Source organism: Rhinoraja longicauda, chromosome 21 (genome assembly GCF_053455715.1).
Source record: "Rhinoraja longicauda isolate Sanriku21f chromosome 21, sRhiLon1.1, whole genome shotgun sequence".
Lineage (NCBI taxonomy): Eukaryota > Metazoa > Chordata > Chondrichthyes > Rajiformes > Arhynchobatidae > Rhinoraja > Rhinoraja longicauda.
Window position 1 is genome coordinate 20,665,833 of NC_135973.1, and position 19,153 is coordinate 20,684,985.

A 19,153-nucleotide genomic window follows, 5' to 3' on the forward strand; every position below is an offset into this window, starting at 1 on the left:
CCATATCTCTCCACTCCCTGTATATCCATGTGCCTGTCCAAAAACCTTTTAAACACCACTATTGTACCTGCCTCCATCACCACAGCAAGGCAAAGCTATAGATGAAGTGCAGGCTTCGGGGCTGTGAGTTTGCCGCTATAACTATTGGCTTTCTTTGTTTGCAGGTTGGAGAAAGTCTATAATCTCTCCAAGGAAGACATGATGCCAAAGAAGCGGGTCTCTCATCCAGGTAATAATGAGAAGAAAAGAGCCAGCCTTTTATTGCTGCACAGATTTATTTGTCAGGTGGGGATATCAGTGCTAAATTTTCCTTTTGAAAATAGCAAGTGTAGGGATTCATTATTCTGATCATTAAAACCAGTCCCAGGTTGCCTGAGTGATCTGATTTAATTTGTATTGAGAAGAGCTAATGAGCTTTCAGCTGATGAGCTTGGTGTGAGATTGCCAGGTGGTTGAATGAGATTGGGTATTCTGGCAATCCACCAATCAATCAGTGGGTAGAGCCGCTGCCACACTGGGCCAGGGACCCGGGTTCCATCCTGACCTTGGGTGTTGTCTGCGAGTGTTTGCACGTCCTCCCTGTGACCGTGCGGGTTTACTTCGGGTGCTCCAGTTACCTCCCATATCCTAAAGATGTACGAGTTTGTAAGTTAATTGTCATCTGTAAATTACTCCTAGTGTAAGGAGTGGATGAGAAGGTGGGATAACTTAGAACTAGTGTGAACGGGCGATCGATGGTGATCTTGGACTCGGTGGGCCGAATGTCTAGTCTTTATCTTGCATTAAACATTATTCCCTTTATCCTGTATCTGCATACAATGGATAGCGTGATTGTAATCATGTATGGTCTTTCTGATGGCTGGTTAGCACGCAACACAAGCTTTTTATTGTACCTCAGTACACGTGACAATAAACTAAACCAAACATCCTATCTACGCTAGTTCCATCTGCCTGTTTTTGGCCCATTTCCCTTCCAACCTTTCCTATCTTTGTAACTGTCCAGATGTCTTTTAAATGTCAGCAGAAGGAACTGCAGATGGTTTACCTCCTCTGGTGAGGGTTCTTCATTGTTATAGTTTATTCCCAGCCACTCTCAGGCAACTGAACCATCCTATCACCGACTAGAGCACAGCCCTGACCTCCCATCTAACTTGTTGAGGACCTTTGAACTATCTTTAATCGTGCTTTACTGGACTTTATCTTGCACTAAAATGTTATTCATTTTATCCTGTACCTGTACACTAGATGGCTCGATTGTAATCCTGGATAGGCTTTTCACTGACTGGCTAGCATGGAACAAAAAGATTAACAGATTTACAGATTAATTGTCATCTGTAAATTACCCCTAGTGTAAGGAGTGGATGAGAAGGTGGGATAACTTAGAACTAGTGTGAACGGGCGATCAATGGTGATCTTGGACTCGGTGGGCCGAATGGTCTGTTTCCATGTTGTATCTTTCCATCAATCAGTGAGATATGTTCTGGCATTGTAGCAATGGAAGATAGGCACCAAGTGCTGGATCATGTAGCATTTCGGGATAAAGAGGATGGGTGGCGTTCCGGGTCGGGACCCTCCGTCAGGCTGCTCTCTTCCGATCACATCAGCCATTCCCTTTGGGAACTTCAGCCGGTGTCTGGAGAAGGGTCTCAACCCGAAACGTCACCCATCCTTTTTCTCCACAGTTGCTGCCTAACTGGCTCGAAGGGCCGAATGGCCTCCTCCTGCACCTATTTTCTATGTTTCTAACCCGCTGAGTTACTCCAGCATTTTGTGACTTTCCTACACACTTTGTATCAATAGAATGTAAATTAAAGTATTGCACACAAGTGCGAAACAATTTGTGTCCCAGTTAAGCATTTGTTTTCTGTTAGTTTTTTGCTGCAGTCACATGCCGGCTGTGTAGGGGGGCACTGTGGAGCTGATGTCTCACGGGGATAATGCTACCACAGTCTTCCTGTCAGACCTCTGTTCTTTCTTGCACAGTTTAGATGCTAGTATTGGGTTAATTACTGCTTATACAGTCCTCTGGGAAGGACTCTGATAATGAGTGAGTATATTGGGCATGCATTCATTACATCAGGTCCCAACTATCACTTACATCAGTTAACATTCATAGAACAGTACGGAGCAGAAACAGGCCCTTAGACAACAATGTTGGTGTTGAATATGATGCCAGTTATTCTGTACTATTGGCCTCTGCTACACATGATCCATGTCCCACCATTCCCTGCATAGTCATGTGCTTATCTCCAAAATTATTAAATGCTACTATCGTATCTGCCTCCACCACCACCCCTGGTAGAGCGTTCCAGGCCCCCACCATGCTCCCTGTTACAAATTACTTACCCTGCACATCTCCTTTAAATTTGCCCTCTCACCTCAAAGCAATGCCTTCTGGTCATTGACATTTCCACCTTGGGGAGGGGTGAGTTGGAAGGTTCTGACTGTCTACCCCCATCATTTTAAATGTTTTCAGGTTTTTCATCACCCTCCAATCCAAGTTTCTCCAACCTCTCCTTATAGCTAATCCTCTCTAATCCAGGCATCATCTGATAAACCCCCTTTGCAGCCTCTCCAAAGCCTCCACAGCACAAAGTAATGGGGTGACCAAGAACGGCACACAGTACTCTGAATGCAACCTGGCCAAAGTCCTATAAACCTGTAACATGACTTCCTGACTCTTATACTCCGTGCCCCAACCGATGAAAGCAAGCATACCGTGCATCTTCTTTACCATTCTATCTACGTACAGAAACACTGGGGACAAAGGCATCACCTGTGTAACTTTCACCAAAGGTTTGATGTCTTCAGGACATTCAGAGTGTTGAGATCCTAGCCAGTTTCATTAATTTATGAACAATCACGCATTGCACATAGCACCTCTCTCCTCGTCGCACCTTCATGTAGAGGCACTGGAAAAGATTTGTAAGCATGAAGCAAGAACTGGGGTTATAACTCCCAGAAGATCAGACAGATTAGAGTTGTTTACTTAACGAAAGCGAGGGATTAAGATTAGGAAGGAGTTTATCGGCAGTGCACACGGTTCTACTGTGTGGAAGTGTAAATATTGAAACACGGATCAGTCTAGCCGAGTTTATAGTTCAGTTTATTCATGTCATATGTACTGTAAAAGCTTTTTGTTGCATGCTAGCCAGTCAGTGAAAAGCCGATACGTGATTACAATCGAGCCATCTACAGTGTACAGATACAGGATAAAATGAATAACATTTTAGTGCAAGATAAAGTCCAGAAAGTACGATTAAAGATAGTTCAAAGGTCCTCAATAAGTTAGATGGGAGGTCAGGACTGTTCTCTAGTCGGTGATAGGGTGGTTCAGTTGCCTGAGAGTGGCTGGGAATAAACTGTTTCTGCATCTGGAGGCGTGCGTTTTCACACTTCTGCACCTCTAGCCAAAGTGGAGAAGGAGTAACCAGTGGACATCATTCCCAAAGGGAATGGCTGAGGTGATCAGATGGGAGTTAAGGTAGCTGGATAAACACAGGAGGGAGAAACCAATTGAAGGAGACAGTGCAGTGGGATGAGGAACAGAATAGACAACAGCATGGATCTGTGTGTCTGTTTTGCCCAGTAAAATTCTCCGCTGAATGAGTATGATTTACACTTTTAAACTGGCAAGATTACAGAGAAGATTCATGTGGATGTTGCTGGACTCGAGGGTCTGAGCTGTAGGGACGGGTTGGTCATCCCGGATTTAATTCCTTGGAACACAGGAAAATGAGGGGTAATCTTATGGAGATGTATAAAATCATGAGGGGAATAGGTAGGGCGAATGCAGTCTTTTAACCAGGATAAGGGGAAATGAAGAACTAGAGGGTTTAAGGTGAGAGGGGGAAAGATTTAATAGAAAACTGAGCGGCAACTTTTTCCACACCGAGGATGTAGGGTATATGGACGAGCTGCCAGAGGAGGTAGTTGAGGCAGATACTATAACAATGAAGAATCCTCACCCAAGGAGTTAAACCATCTGCAGTTCCTTCTGCTGACATTTAAAAGACATCTGGACAGTTACAAGGATAGGAAAGGTTGGGAGGGAAATGGGCCAAACGCAGGCAGGTGGAACTAGCGTAGATAGGATGTTTGGTTTAGTTTATTGTCACATGTACTGAGGTACAATAAAAAGCTTGTGTTGCGTCAGCAGAAAGACTATACATGATTACAATCACGCCATCCATAATATGCAGATACAGGATAAAGGGAATAATGTTTAATGCAAGATAAAGACTAGACTTAAGTGCAAAGCTAGACTTAAGTATAAAGTGCAAGACTATTAAAGATAGTCCAAGGGTTTCCAATAAGGTAGATGGTAGCTCAGGACAGCTCTCTAGTTGTGATAAGATGGTTCAGTTGCCTGATAATATCTGGGAAGAAACGGTCCCTGAATCTGGAAGGGTGCATTTTCGCACTTCTGTGCCTCTTGCCTGATGGGAGAAGAAAGAGATGGGAGAGTGCAACTCCTTGAGTCTGCTGGCAGCCTTGCCAATTAAACACGCTGGAATCTTGAGATTATAGGTCGTGTGAAGTGCAGATGGAGTCAATGGAGGGGAGGTTGGTTTGTGTGATGGTCTGTGCTGTGTCCACAATTCTCTGCAATTTTGTGCGGTCTTGGATGGAGCTGCTCCCAAACCAGGCTGTGATGCATCCCGATAAATTGCTGTCCACAACGCATCTGTAGAAGTTGGTGAGTGTTGTTGGGGACATGCCGAACTTGCTATGCCTTCCAAGATTAAGAGTTAGACGGCAGGGCCTGTTTGCGTGCTATATGATTGCATTGATGTGGAGTGCCTGGACTGACCGCTCTTTGTCTTGTCCCGTGCAGCTGTGCCTGTGGTGCTGAGCGGGGAGCGACGAGTGTCCGTGGCTAAAGAGCGGGCTCGGGAGAACCACGCCACCCTGGAGAACGACCACCGGCGACGGAGACCCGGGGCTGGGGCTGAGCCGCAGACCTCCGGCAACTCCCTGCTCGCCATCAAGATTAAGGAGGAGCCGCTGAGCGAGGACGAGCCCATGGACACGTGGCTGGGCCGCAGGGCCGCCAACGGCATCCACTCTGACGAGAGCTCCCGCGACTCGGTGGACGAGCGCTTGGCCGCCCGGAGCCAGGGCGAGCAGACCAAGCAGGTGGCGGCTGAGCTGAGGGCCTTTGTGTTTGGCACCCTCAGGAAACACTATGTGCTCAGTTTAAGTGAGCTGAAGCGACTCTTTAACCTGCACTTGGCCAGCCTGCCGCCCGGCCATATCTTGTTCAGCGGCATCTCTGACCGTATGCTGCAGGAGGTCGTGCTGAACTGTGGCTGCAAGCAGATCCTGGTGCCTGTGAGTATCCGCACACAGGCAACAGTCAAACACTCCTTACGTAGGGTTCCAACATACTCCAGTTATAATCTCAAGAGTCCAGCGTCTTTAATTGCCATCTGTACCCAAACCAGGACAATTAAATTCTTAGAGTAGCTACAAGGAATTGCAGATTCTGGTTTACAAAGGAGGACACAAAGTGCTGGAATAACTCAGCAGGTCAGACAGCATCTCTGGAGAAAAGTGCTGCAGTAACTCAGCAGTTTAGGCAACATCTCAAAAACCAGAGGACATGGGTTTAAGGTGAGGGGGGAAAGATTTAATAGGAACCCGAGGAGCAATGTTTTTTTACACAAAGGATGGTGGGTTTAGGGAACAGGCTGCCAGAGGAGGTAGTTGAGGCGGGTCCTATCACAACGTTCAGGAAACATTTGGACAGGTACGTGGATAGGAAAAGTTTGGATGGATACGGGCTAAATGTGGGCATGTTGGTTGGTGTGGGCAAGTTGGGCCGAAGGGCCTGTTTCTGTGTTGTATGACTGACACTGGAAAACATGGGCAGGCAACGCTTCGGGTTGGGACCCTTCTGAAAAGGGGTTTTGACTTGGAACGTCACTCGTACATGTTCTCCAGAGATGCTGCCTGTATCGCTGTGTCACTCCAACACTTTGCGTCCTTTTTCTTTCAATTAAATTCTTACTTGCAGCGGCTTGATTGTAATCGCGTATAGTCTTTCCGCTGACTGGGAAGCACACAAAAAACAACTTTTCACTGTATCTCGGTAGACGTGACAATAATAAGTAAACTAAACTAAATCTTTTAAGGGGCTCTATCCTCTTCCTAGTTACTCTTTTGTTCTGTATAGACGTGTAGAATCTACATTCTCCTTTGCCTTATCAACAGCGGCAGATAGTGAGTGAGCCAGTCGCAGTGCTGGATGTCACAGCTTGTGGAAGTTGGGAGGTCGCTGGTGGGTGGCACAGTGGTAGGGTTGCTGCCTCACAGTACCAGAGACCCAGGTTCGAACCTGACTAAGGATGCTGTCTGTATGCAGTTTGTAAGTTCTCCCTGTGACCGCGTGGGTTTTCTCCTGGTGCTTCGGTTTCCTCCCACACACGTAGGTTAATTGGATTTTGTAAGTTGTAAAATTGTCCTCAGTGTGTTGGATAGTGCTAGTGATTGTCGGTTGGCATGTACTCGGTCTGTTTCCACGCTGCATCTCTAAAGTCTAAAAGGGGAAGAAATGAACTGTGGGTTTGGTAAAACCTTCAGGCTCTTGGACATATTTTCAGTGAGCTTGGAGTGTGTGTGAGCACAGAAATTTATCTGAAGGGGCTGTGGGATGCAGCCAGCAGTGATGTCTCGGGCTCGGAGCATGTTGAGTCAGAGCCAGCCCGGTCGGTGGCAGCCAGCAGTGATGTCTCGGGCTCGGAGCATGTTGAGTCAGAGCCAGCCCGGTCGGTGGCAGCCAGCAGTGATGTCTCGGGCTCGGAGCATGTTCAGTCAGAGCCAGCCCGGTCGGTGGCAGACAGCAGCTGGTGGTTGGACTCCAAGCAGCAACACATTTCCTTCCTTTTCTCACATTTGAGTCTGCAGGGGTTGGAAGTGTCAAATTGCACTCCTCGCTCCTCCCTCTGCCCTCCTCCCTGGCGGACAATTTTGTGAAACGCGGTGCCACTCCAGGGGCTGCTGACCTGCCTGTCCCCTCCCACAGTGTCCCCCACTCCCGAGCTTGCCTTCACTGGCCGTTGCTTCAACTCGTCCTGGAGGCGTTGGGATGTTAGTGAACTGTAAACCTCGCGGGTCCCACCAGAAATATAGGGCGGCAATATGGCGCAGTGGGTAGAGCCGCTGCCTCACGGCGCCAGAGACCCGTGTTCATTCTTGACCTCGGGTGCTGTCTGTGTGGAGTTTACAGGTTCTCCCTGTGACCTCCAGGTGTTCTGATATCCTCCCACATCCCAAGGATTTGTGGGTTTGTAGGTTAATTGTCCCTCTGTAAATTGCCCCTAGTTTGCAGGGAGTGGATGAGAAAGTGGGATAACATAGAACTAGTGTGAACGGGTGATCGATGGTCGGCGTGGATTCGGTGGGCCGAAGGATCTGTTTCCATGCTGTATCTTTGAACAACAAATCTAAAATCCAAGTGCTTAAATGTATTCTTCCCTTATATAAGAAGCTGTGAAACTCTTGCAGTAGTGGGAGGTTCTGTACAAAGCAGTGGGGAAGAACATTCAGTTCATTAACACCATTCATGGCTGGAGGCGTTGCAAAGCCCTCGGGAGGGAAAAGCATTTAATTAGTTGTCGTCAGCATTGTGAAGGAGATAGCGTGGCAGAAATGAAGCGCGGAACTAATCATACTGTGACTGATGAACTTTAGCCAGGCTACCTTTTGGATATAAGGTTAATACCGCCGCTGAAAGTCAGCCTGAAAGTGTGCGGATGTGTGGAGGTCCCTCTCTTCCCCCCCCCCCGTCCCCTCAAGTTAAATTAGTCTCTGTCTGCAGGTGATCCATATCCCTACGTATCCATGTAGCCTCTTAAACGCCACTATTGTATCTGCTTCTACCACTACCCCTGGCAGCACATTGTAGGCATTCACCACTCTTTGGGTAAAAAAAAAACCTGCCCTTCACAGCTTCTTCAAACTTTGCTCCCCTGACTTTAAAGCTATGCCCCGAGTTGTTGACACTTCCACCCTAATGTTAATACTGAGCTTGCCGCGTCCATTGCTGTGATCAACCGGCAGTGTTGAGCATGAGGGTCGGGCAATGGGTAATACATCTCCAAACAGTGCAGCCACCAGGAGAGGTCTCCTCCAACTTCTTCAGTCTGCCCCTTCCCGCCCCATCTCCTGCCCCTTACCCCCCCCCCCCCCCCTCCTTGCACCTGCACTCGGCTCGAGTGAATGAAATGTGGAATGTGCAATAGAAAATCCTAAAATATTTGCTGTCGTTACGGATATAATAAGATTACATTTTACAACGACAGATCAGCTTAATTGTGAGAAAGGAACTGTGAAGGCAATTACATGATTCGGGGCAGAATACGTTGCATTCAGTACTCGGGCTAATCCTGTTGACTTTGACGGGTGATTGGAGGCCGGGGCTGGAGAATTGCCACTGTTGTCACAGATGTGAACAGCCTCTGCGAGCTGTTTAATTATTGATGCCAGCGCTCAGGCTGAGGGCTTTTGTGTTGGATCTGATTGATTTGTGCCATCTGCTGTGTGTTGATTTTTTAAATGAGATTAAAATGTCAATTGTTTTGATATCAAAAGATACGTTCCAATCTTCTCAGTCCTTTTGGCCTGTAATGTCCGTATGTAATGTCATGAGCATGGTGCCAACATAAACTAATCTCCTCTGCCTGTACCTGATCTGTATCTGTCCATTCCCTGCACATCCATGTGCCAATCTGAAAGCCTCTTCAACACCATGTTGTATCTGCCTCCACCACCACCCCAGCAGCACGTTCCAGGCACCCATCATCCTTGATGTGAAAAAACCTGTCCCGCACATACATCTCCTTCAAACTTTGCCCCTCTCACCCTGGACCAATGCCCTTTGACATGTGATATTACCCCTTCAATCACAGTTACACAACATGGAGCCAGGCCCTTCGGCCCGACTCCTCGGAGTCAAGGGGTATGGGGAGAGGGCAGGAACGGGGTACTGATTGGGAATGATCAGCCATGAGCACATTGAATGGTGGTGCTGGCTCGAAGGGCCGAATGGCCTCCTCCTGCACCTATTGTCTATTGACCAAGATGCCCCATCTAGTTTAGCCCCATTTTCCTGCGTTTGGCCCATATCCCTTGAACCACCTGGAAATGTTCTGGAAGTTATTGCCAGCAGCGATGGTGACTAATGAAGGCAGCCACATTCCACAACTGTCCCAGGTGTGTGTGTGTGTGTGTGTGTGAGTGAGTGATGGAACCTGTCAGCCGTTGATGGTAATGTGGGAGTTGGTGTAAAGGTGTGCTTAATGACCAGCATGGACTCAGTGGGCTGCAGGGCCTCTTTCCTTTCTGTACGACTCTCTATGTCAGGTGCTTGCACCTCTACACTGCAGCACATGCCAGCTCTGCCCTCACCCCACCTGTGAGACGGCGCCTCAACCTGCAGACTTGACACATTCAGAGGATTTTTAAAAGCCTGCTGCTGTGCAGGGTAATTTGATTGGGTGAGCTGTGGAATGTTGCAGGGGTGTGAAATGGTGTTTGTCTGCAGATTGTGTGAAGCAGCAGATTATGCACAGACTGTGTCCCTGGCTGGGTTAGTGCTGATGTTGGGCCCGTTCCCAGTCTTTGCATTAAACTGCCTTGCCCAGCAGCTGTGCAGTGGTTTACACCGAGGGGCTCGTACAGGATTGCAGTACCGTGCAGTGTAACGTAATGTTTGTATTGAAATAGTTTCATTGAAAATATCTAAAACCTGGCAGAGGATTACATTTGTAAAATCATTTGCCAGTTTTTAGTTTAGTTTAGAGATTCAGCATGAAAACAGGCCCTTCCACCTGTGTGTGCCAACCAGCCTGTGTGTGCCACACACTAGTGCTGTCCTACACACTAGGGGCAGCTTACACTCTACAGAAGAGGTGTGAGGTGTTGCATTTTGAGACGTCGAACAAGGGCAGGACCTACACAGTAAATGGTAGGCCTCTGGGTAGTGTTGTAGAGCAGAGGGATCCAGGAGTACAGGTGCATGGTTCCTTGAAGGTCGAGTCGCAGGTGGATAAGGTGGTCAAAAAGGATTTTGGCACTTTGGCCTTCATCAGTCAGAGTATTGAGTATAGAAGTTGGGAGGTCATGTTGCAGTTGTATAAGACGTTGGTGAGACCGCATTTAGAATATTGTGTTCAGTTCTGACACCATGTTATAGGAAAGATAATGTCACGCTTGAAAGGGTTCAGAGAGGACTTACAAGGATGTTGCCAGGACCTGAGGGTGTGAGCTTTAGGGAGAGGTTGAGTAGGCAGGGTCTCTATTCCCATGGAGTGCAGGAGGATGAGGGGTGATCTTATAGAGGTGTACAAAATCACGAGAGGAATAGATCAGATAAATACACAGAATGCTGGAGTAACTCAGCAGGTCAGGCAGCATCTCGGGAGAGAAGGAATGGGTGACGTTTCGGGTCGAGACCCTTCTTCAGTCTGAAGAAGGGTCTCGACCCGAAACGTCACCCATTCCTTCTCTCCCGAGATGCTGCCTGACCTGCTGAGTTACTCCAGCATTTTGTGAATAAATCGATTTGTACCAGCATCTGCAGTTATTTTCTTATAGATAAATACACAGAGTCTCTTGCCCAGAGTAGGGGAATCGAAGACCAGAGGACATAGGTTCAAGATGAAGGCGAAAAGATTTAATAGGATTCCAAGGGGTAACTTTTTCACACAAAGCGTGGTGGGTGTATGGAACAAGTTGCTAGAGGTGGTAATTGAGGCTGGGACTATCCCATCGTTTAAGAAACAGTTAGACAGGTACATGGATAGGACAGGTTTGGAGGAATATGGACCAAGCGCAGGCAAGTGGGACTAGTGTAGCTGGGACATTGTTGGCCGATGTGTGCAAGTTGGGTCGAAAGGCCTATTTCCACACTGTATCACTCTATGACTCCAAGCCAATGAACCTACAAAGCCACACATCTTTGGGCTGTAGGAGGAAACCGGAGCACCCGGAGTAAACTCACACAGTCACAGGGAGAACGTACAAACTCCGTACAGACAGCACCTGTAGTCAGTATCAAACCCGGGCCTCTGGGGCTGTGAGGCAGCAGTTCTACCTGCTGCACCACTGTTGCTGGACGTGAGTAAACCACAAAATACCAGAGATATTTGTCAGGGTGAAAACCACAACAGGAACGCATTGTTAGAAAATGCTCGGCACTGTAATTACAGGAGCTCAGTGTCCCAGGAACAGGCGTGAGCTGCAGTGTGACAGCAGCTGATATCCGAGCCCACTGCACACTGTGTGAGCACAATCATTCCCACTACTAGTTTGTGCCAATTACACAAGAATCAAACCAGCAGACGTAAGAGGAACAAGAAACAAAAAAACAAGCCACTCCATGGATGAACCATTGAGGGGAAAGGGCGCAAGGCAAAGGCAGATTCTAGCGCAGACTGGACTGGGTCTGCAGTCATGCTTCACAATGTCAGGAATAATCGAGTATGCATGGCCAGCATTGCTCAAACCGGCTCCCTTTCTGATCAGAAAGGTCAGTGGGTTTGCACCAGCTGCATCTGAGGATAACGGGTGGCACAACGGTCGGTACAGCTGCTGGCTCTCAGGGCCAGAGATCTGGGTTTTGATCCTGAATACGTGTTCTCTATGTGACTGTATGGGTTTTCTCCGGGTGCTCCGGTTTCCTCCCACATTCCAAAGGCATGTGGGTTTGTAGGTTAATCGGCCTCTGCTAATTGTCCCTAGCAGATGGGTGATTATTGGTCGGTGCGGATTCGGTGGGCCGGTTTCCACGCTGTATCTCTGAAGCTGAATGACCATTGAATTGTCACGCAGTGCAGCTAACCTATGCTGATCTCTGAAATTATATTCCCCCTTTGGCTTGTCGGTGCCTGAAACGTGTGCGTGTGTGAGGCACACTGCAACTTTCATGTCTGCCATGTTGTGGGAGACAGCAAGCACGGCGGTGTTTGGCATGGCCACACATGCTGCAAAGTCAAGACACAAAGACAATAATGATCCTTTTGCATCAGCTTTTGCTGGTGACCCTTGCTGGGTGCTCTCGTTGTGAAGCCAGAACTCCAAGTAATGAATAACTTTGGGCTTTTGTTTTGCACTAATTGTTTTTAATTTGTTGAACATTCTTTTGTTCACTGTCTTATCTATAAGTACTGTGTTTACAGGGGTATTATGCTGCTGCAAGTGAGAATTTCATTGTTCTGTTTACAGTGACAGTGACAATTAAACGCTCTTGACTCTCTTGATTCTTGAGTCAAGAGTTGTTTAATTGTCGTACGCACTGAAAACAAAACAAAGACAATGTCTTATTTGTTGCAGCATTGCAGCCACATTAATACAACAGCACCACAAATTATTTTTTATTATATATTTATCAGTCATACTAAGTAACCACCCCTGAGCAGTACAATCTAAAGTAGGCAGTGCAAGCTATAGAAAGTCCACTCTAGTTTGGTGCTGAGTTCGGGTCGTGGTTAGGGTTGTGCAGGGTGGCTCAAGAGCCTGACGGTTGGTGAGAAGTTGTTCTTGAACCTTGTGGTCGTGCCTCTCCACGGTGGGAGTGGAAGGAGAGCTCAGCCAGGGTGGTGTGGGTCTTTGATGGTAGTATCTACCTCTTGAGGCAGCACGTTTCACAGATTGTTTTAATGATGAGGAGGTCAGTATCTGTGATCAACTACCACAGATGTCTACCATCTTCACAGCAAGCTTTGGCCCTGGGCGTTCGATTTACCGAACCAAGCTGGGACACAGGAGGTTGCAAGAGAGAACATTAAACAATGAAAGCATTTTAGGTCACTCCATCTTCTCCCCTCTCCCATCAGGCAAGAGGTACAGAAATGTGAAAATGCACACCTCCAGATTCAGGGACAGATACTTCCCAGCTGTTATCAGGCAACGGAATCATCCTATCATCAACTAGAGAGTGGTCCAGACCCTCATCTACCTCAGTGGAGACCCTTGGACTATCTTTAATTGGAACTTACTGGACTTTATCTTGCACTAAACATTATTCCCTGATTATACGATCAGTATCTGTACACTGATTGTAATCATATATGGTCTTTCCGCTGACTGGATAGCACGGAGCAAGAAGCTTTTCACTGGACGTCAGTACACGTGACAATAAACTAATCTAAACGGGATGGAATGTGAATCGCCATGAGGGAGAAGGAGAGGCGGGGGGGGGGGGGCGGGCTTGAGGCAGAGGTCATGGCTGGATCAGTGGTCCCAAATGGTATTGAACCTGTTCTAAAACTAGAGGGCATTGGCTGCAGGTGAGAGGGGAGAGATTGGAGAGGGTCCTCGGGGGGCATCATCTCGGGGAAGGTCCCCGTACAGAACGATTTGCCCGAGGAATCTATGGAAGTGGATACAATTCTGACTTTCAATCACATCTCACCTGTGTGACTGTCAGGTTCTGTTTTTGTCTCTCCTGCCTTTGCCATAGAATCATAGTCATTCAGTGTGTAGGCAGACCCTTCAGCCCAGCTTCCCCATGCTGACCAACGTGCCCCATCTACACTAGTCCCACCTGCCTGCACTTAGCCCATATCCCTCTAAACCTGTACTATCCATGTACCCACCTAAATGCTGCTTTGATTAGTACGGGTGTCAGAGGTTATGTGGAGAAGGCAGGAGAATGGGGTTAGAAGGAAGAGATAAATCAGCCATGATTGAATGGTGGAGTTGACTTGATGGGCCAAATGGCTTAATTCTGTTCCTATCACATGATCTTCTTAAACGTTGCCATAGTCGCTATCTCAACTACCTCCTCCAGCAGCTCGGTCCATACAACCACCACCCTTTGTGTGTAAAAAAAAGTTACCCCTCAGGTTCCTATTAAATCATTCCCCCCTCACCTTAAACCTATGTCCTCTGGTTCTCTGTGCAAGAGACTCTGTGCATTTACCCGATATATTCCTCTCATGATTTTGTACACCTCTATAAGATCACCCCTCATCCTCCTGCGCTCCAAGGAATAAAGTCCTAGCCTGCTCAACCTCTCCCTATAGCTCAGGCCCTCGAGTCCTGGCAAAATCCTCGTAAATCTTCTCTGCACCCTTTCAGCTTGATAACATCTTTCCTATGACATAGTGACCAAAACTGAACACAATACTGTAAATGTGGCCTCACGTTTGTGGGGTGCTCTGTGCTGTGGGGGTTCAGTGGGATCTCCCCTTCTCTCACACATACTCGTTCTTCAGTTCCCTCCACAGACAACTACTTCAGCTGATGAACAGAAGATCTTTGCACTTTGGGAAGCGGGAGACGCCTTTGATCAGGTGAGTTGCTTAGTTACTCATTACAAAGTGTCTTGTTCTTACTGTGACCATAGAGTCACACAGCAGGGAGACAAGCTCATTGACCCAACTTGTCCAGGCCCACCAAGATGCCCCATATCCCTCTAAACCTTTCCTATCCAGGTACCTGTCCAAATATCTTCTAAATGCTGTTATAGTACCTGCCTCAACTACCTCCTCCAGCAGCTCATTCCATATACCCATCACCCTCTGTGTGGAAAAGTTGCCCCTCAAGTTCCTATTAAATCTTTCCCCTCTCAACTTTAACCTATGTCCTCTGGTTCTTGATTGCCCTACTGTGCATTCACCCAATTTTATTTCCCTCGTAATTTTATTTATCAATGCCCTCAGCATGCATTACTCCAAGGAATAAAGTCCTAGCCTGCTGAACCTCAAGCTCTCAAGTCCTGGCCAAGTCCTTGTAAATCATCTCTGTTTAAGGACATCATCTCCCTGTTTAAGGACATCATCTCCCAGTTTAAGGACATCCATCCTGTGGCAGAGATTCAGTGTTAGTTTACAGCAGCCCCACGTGGTGGCAGAGAGAGTGAACAAACACATTGGACAGAAGCAATGGTCGGGCTGGAGCTGCAAGGTAGCACTGACCTTGGGTGCTGTCTGTACAGTTTGTATGTACTCCCTATGACCTGCATGGGTTTTCTCCGGGTGCTCCTGCTTCCACACTCCAAAGACGTGCAGGTTTGTAAGTTAATTGGCTTTGGTAAAATTGTAAATTGTCCCTAGTGTTTAGGATAGGGCTAGTGTGCTGGGGTCGCTGGTCGGCATGGACTTGGTGGGCCGAAGGGCCTGTTTCCGTACTGTATCTTTTAGGTTTTTTTAGGTACGTGAAGAGGAAAAAAAATAGAGGAAAAAAGTAGTCAAGGCAAATGTGGGTCCCTTGAAGACAGAAGCAGGGGAATTTATTATGGGGAACAAAGAAATGGCAGACGAGTTAAACCGTTACTTTGGATCTGTCTTCACTGAGGAAGATACACACAATCTCCCAAATGTTCTAGGGGCCGGAGAACCTAGGGTGATGGAGGAACTGAAGGAAATCCACATTAGGCAGGAAATGGTTTTGGGTAGACTGATGGGACTGAAGGCTGATAAATCCCCAGGGCCTGATGGTCTGCATCCCAGGGTACTTAAGGAGGTGGCTCTAGAAATAGTGGAAGCATTGGAGATCATTTTTCAATGTTCTATGGATTCAGGATCAGCTCCTGTGGATTGGAGGATAGCAAATGTTATCCCACTTTTTAAGAAAGGAGGGAGAGAGAAAACGGGTAATTATAGACCAGTTAGTCTGACATCAGTGGTGGGGAAGATGCTGGAGTCAATTATAAAAGACGAAATTGCTGAGCATTTGGATAGCGGTAACAGGATCATTCCGAGTCAGCATGGATTTACGAAGGGGAAATCATGCTTGACAAATCTACTGGAATTTTTTGAGGATGTAACTAGGAAAATTGACAGGGGAGAGTCAGTGGATGTGGTGTACCTCGACTTTCAGAAAGCCTTCGACAAGGTCCCACATAGGAGATTAGTGGGCAAAATTAGAGCACATGGTATTGGGGGTAGGGTACTGACATGGATAGAAAATTGGTTGACAGACAGAAAGCAAAGAGTGGGGATAAATGGGTCCCTTTCGGAATGGCAGGCAGTGACCAGTGGGGTACCGCAAGGTTCGGTGCTGGGACCCCAGCTATTTACGATATACATTAATGACTTAGATGAAGGGATTAAAAGTACCATTAGCAAATTTGCAGACGATACTAAGCTGGGGGGTAGTGTGAATTGTGAGGAAGATGCAATAAGGCTGCAGGGTGACTTGGACAGGTTGTGTGAGTGGGCGGATGATACATGGCAGATGCAGTTTAATGTAGATAAGTGTGAGGTTATTCACTTTGGAAGTAAGAATAGAAAGGCAGATTATTATCTGAATGGTGTCAAGTTAGGAAGAGGGGATGTTCAACGAGATCTGGGTGTCCTAGTGCATCAGTCACTGAAAGGAAGCATGCAGGTACAGCAGGCAGTGAAGAAAGCCAATGGAATGTTGGCCTTCATAACAAGAGGAGTTGAGTATAGGAGCAAAGAGGTCCTTCTACAGTTGTACCGGGCCCTGGTGAGACCGCACCTGGAGTACTGTGTGCAGTTTTGGTCTCCAAATTTGAGGAAGGATATTCTTGCTATTGAGGGCGTGCAGCGTAGGTTCACTAGGTTAATTCCCGGAATGGCGGGACTGTCGTATGTTGAAAGGCTGGAGCAATTAGGCTTGTATACACTGGAATTTAGAAGGATGAGGGGGGATCTTATTGAAACATATAAGATAATTAGGGGATTGGACACATTAGAGGCAGGAAACATGTTCCCAATGTTGGGGGAGTCCAGAACAAGGGGCCACAGTTTAAGAATAAGGGGTAGGCCATTTAGAACGGAGATGAGGAAGAACTTTTTCAGTCAGAGAGTGGTGAAGGTGTGGAATTCTCTGCCTCAGAAGGCAGTGGAGGCCAGTTCGTTGGATGCTTTCAAGAAAGAGCTGGATAGAGCTCTTAAGGATAGTGGAGTGAGGGGGTATGGGGAGAAGGCAGGAACGGGGTACTGATTGAGAGTGATCAGCCATGATCGCATTGAATGGCGGTGCTGGCTCGAAGGGCTGAATGGCCTACTCCTGCACCTATTGTCTATTGTCTATCTCTAAAACTAAATAGAGTCATACTGCACAGAAACAGACCCTTCGACCCGGCTTGCCCAGGCTGACCAAGTTGCCCCATCTACACCAGTCCCACCTGTCCTTGTATGGCCCAAGTCCCTCTAAACCTTTTCTATCCACGTAACTGTCCATCAGTCTCTTACATGCACAAAGAGCCACGGTTTCCAGTGACAGGCGGAGGGAGCCAGGGCAGGTCTGATCAGTTCAGCCAGCCAGTATGCCCAGGATAGAAACATAGAAAATAGGTGCAGGAGTAGGCCATTCGGCCCTTCGAGCAGAATGGCCTCTGGTGCCTTCCCAGCCCTGGGATAACTGAACAAGACTGGGTCATCTCCAGCCCACCAGCATTGATGTGTCCACGGATTCTCCTGTTTCAGCACCGGCAGATACTCCTGGAGATATTCTCGAAGAATTACCGCGTGCGGAGAAATGTTATCCAATCCAAACTCTGCCAGGATGTCGGAGACAATCTCAGCAAACCAGACGTGGACAAGGTGCTGAAGGTAAGGCTCATAGAGCGTTTCGTTCTGCTTTGCACGGGCTTGAGTGTTGTTAAGGCTGCCTCTGCATTCCAACCGCACAGACATGTGGCACAGTGGTGCAGCCTCACAGCACCAGACACCCAGGATCGATCCTGACTAGCCTTTAGAGATACAAGATGGAAACAGGCCATTTGGCCCAGTTCAGTTTAGTTTATTGTCACGTGTAGCGAGGTACAGTGAAAAACATTTGTTGCATGCTAACCCATCGAGTCAACGCCAACCAACAATCATCCCGTACATGGATAGGAAAGGTTTAGATGGATATGGGTTTAAGGTGGGCAGGTGGGACGACTGTATACGGGGCATCTTGGTCGGCATGGACAAGATGGGCCGAAGGTCCTGTTTTCATACTCTATGACTCTCAACAGCAGTGGGTGCATGGTACCAGGGGAGCTGTTGGAGGCAGATACACAGTGGTGTTTAAGAGGCTTTTAGATCGGCACTTGGGTATAGACGGATATGGGTCATGTGCAGGCAGAAGAGACTAGTTTAGCTTAATTTAGTTTAGTGTATTGTCGCATGTACCGAGGTAGAGTGAAAAGCTTTTATGTTGCATACTATCCAGTTAGTGGAAAGACTACACGATTACAATCAAGCCGCAGGGTACAGATACAGGATAAAGTGTAAAAGTGTGCAGCGATTGTAATGAATGATAGCAAATCTACTTCTGGGGTCAGCACGCAGTCATCTGGCTTAGCATCATGTTTAGCACAGACATTGTGAGCCGATGGGCTTGTTCCTGTGCTGTACTGTGCCGCTCTGTGACTTTGTGAAAGGCAGCAGGTTGTTTCTGAGCCCAGGCCTGCATGTGTCTCTCTGAACTCTTCCTCCTTTTTTGCAGGACTGCTGTGCGAGTCACGGTGGAATGTGGTATCTCAAAGGGACTCTGCCTTCCTGACGGCTGCTGATCGCCCTGCGATAGCAACAGTGGGCAGGGCGGCGAGAGGTGACTGTGAAGCAGCGGTTAACGCACGCGTGCCTTTGACGGTTTGTGTGGACGCTCGTTCACCGCGGAGGGCAGAACTGGATGGAGTGTCGCCCGTACCCACACCCGGGATGGAGAATAAAGACCCGGATCATCCTTGCAACTCGGTGTTAACGGACTTGGACCTCTTCGGTGCTGTGTTCAAAAGCAGGTCGTAGAATTGAAGCGGAAATGGATCTACTTGTAAGGAATCATGGAATGTCATTTAGTTTCTTCCTTGGTTTCAAATCAAATTTAATCTCCAGCCATTGTGGATAATGGTTCATGATAAGGTCAGTAATACATCGCCAAATCAAAAGGCTTGCAGTCCAGTTCATTAAAACGCCTGCTCGATTTCACTAACAAGAGCTGTCGGCCACAGATCGTGAGCAATCCCAGTGTGAATGGGCTCACACAGTTAATATGATGGTTTGTTCTATTAACACCATGAGTTGTAACCAAATCCCTTTTGTTCTTGGGCTGGTTTTCTCCATGTAACATATTTATGGTTTTATTTAGATTGCATCCTAATGTGTGATTGTCACTTTACGGATGAGGGGATACGGGCGGCTTGTTTTGGCTGCTAGAAATAATCTGAGAGAAACTGTAAATAAAATGT

The 19,153-nt window shown here is 47.5% G+C and overlaps 1 protein-coding gene across 1 annotated transcript in view; it reads left to right on the forward strand.

Moving 5' to 3' along the window:
• Positions 1 to 19,153, forward strand: part of polr3e (polymerase (RNA) III (DNA directed) polypeptide E) — a 46,915-nt gene extending 27,762 nt beyond the window's left edge. The window contains exons 17-21 of the mRNA XM_078418535.1: positions 165 to 229; positions 4,838 to 5,334; positions 14,223 to 14,300; positions 17,406 to 17,531; positions 18,412 to 19,153. Of these exons, the coding sequence (XP_078274661.1) occupies positions 165 to 229; positions 4,838 to 5,334; positions 14,223 to 14,300; positions 17,406 to 17,531; positions 18,412 to 18,468 (823 nt within the window). The 3' untranslated portion in view covers positions 18,469 to 19,153. The remainder of the gene's footprint in view (positions 1 to 164; positions 230 to 4,837; positions 5,335 to 14,222; positions 14,301 to 17,405; positions 17,532 to 18,411) is intronic.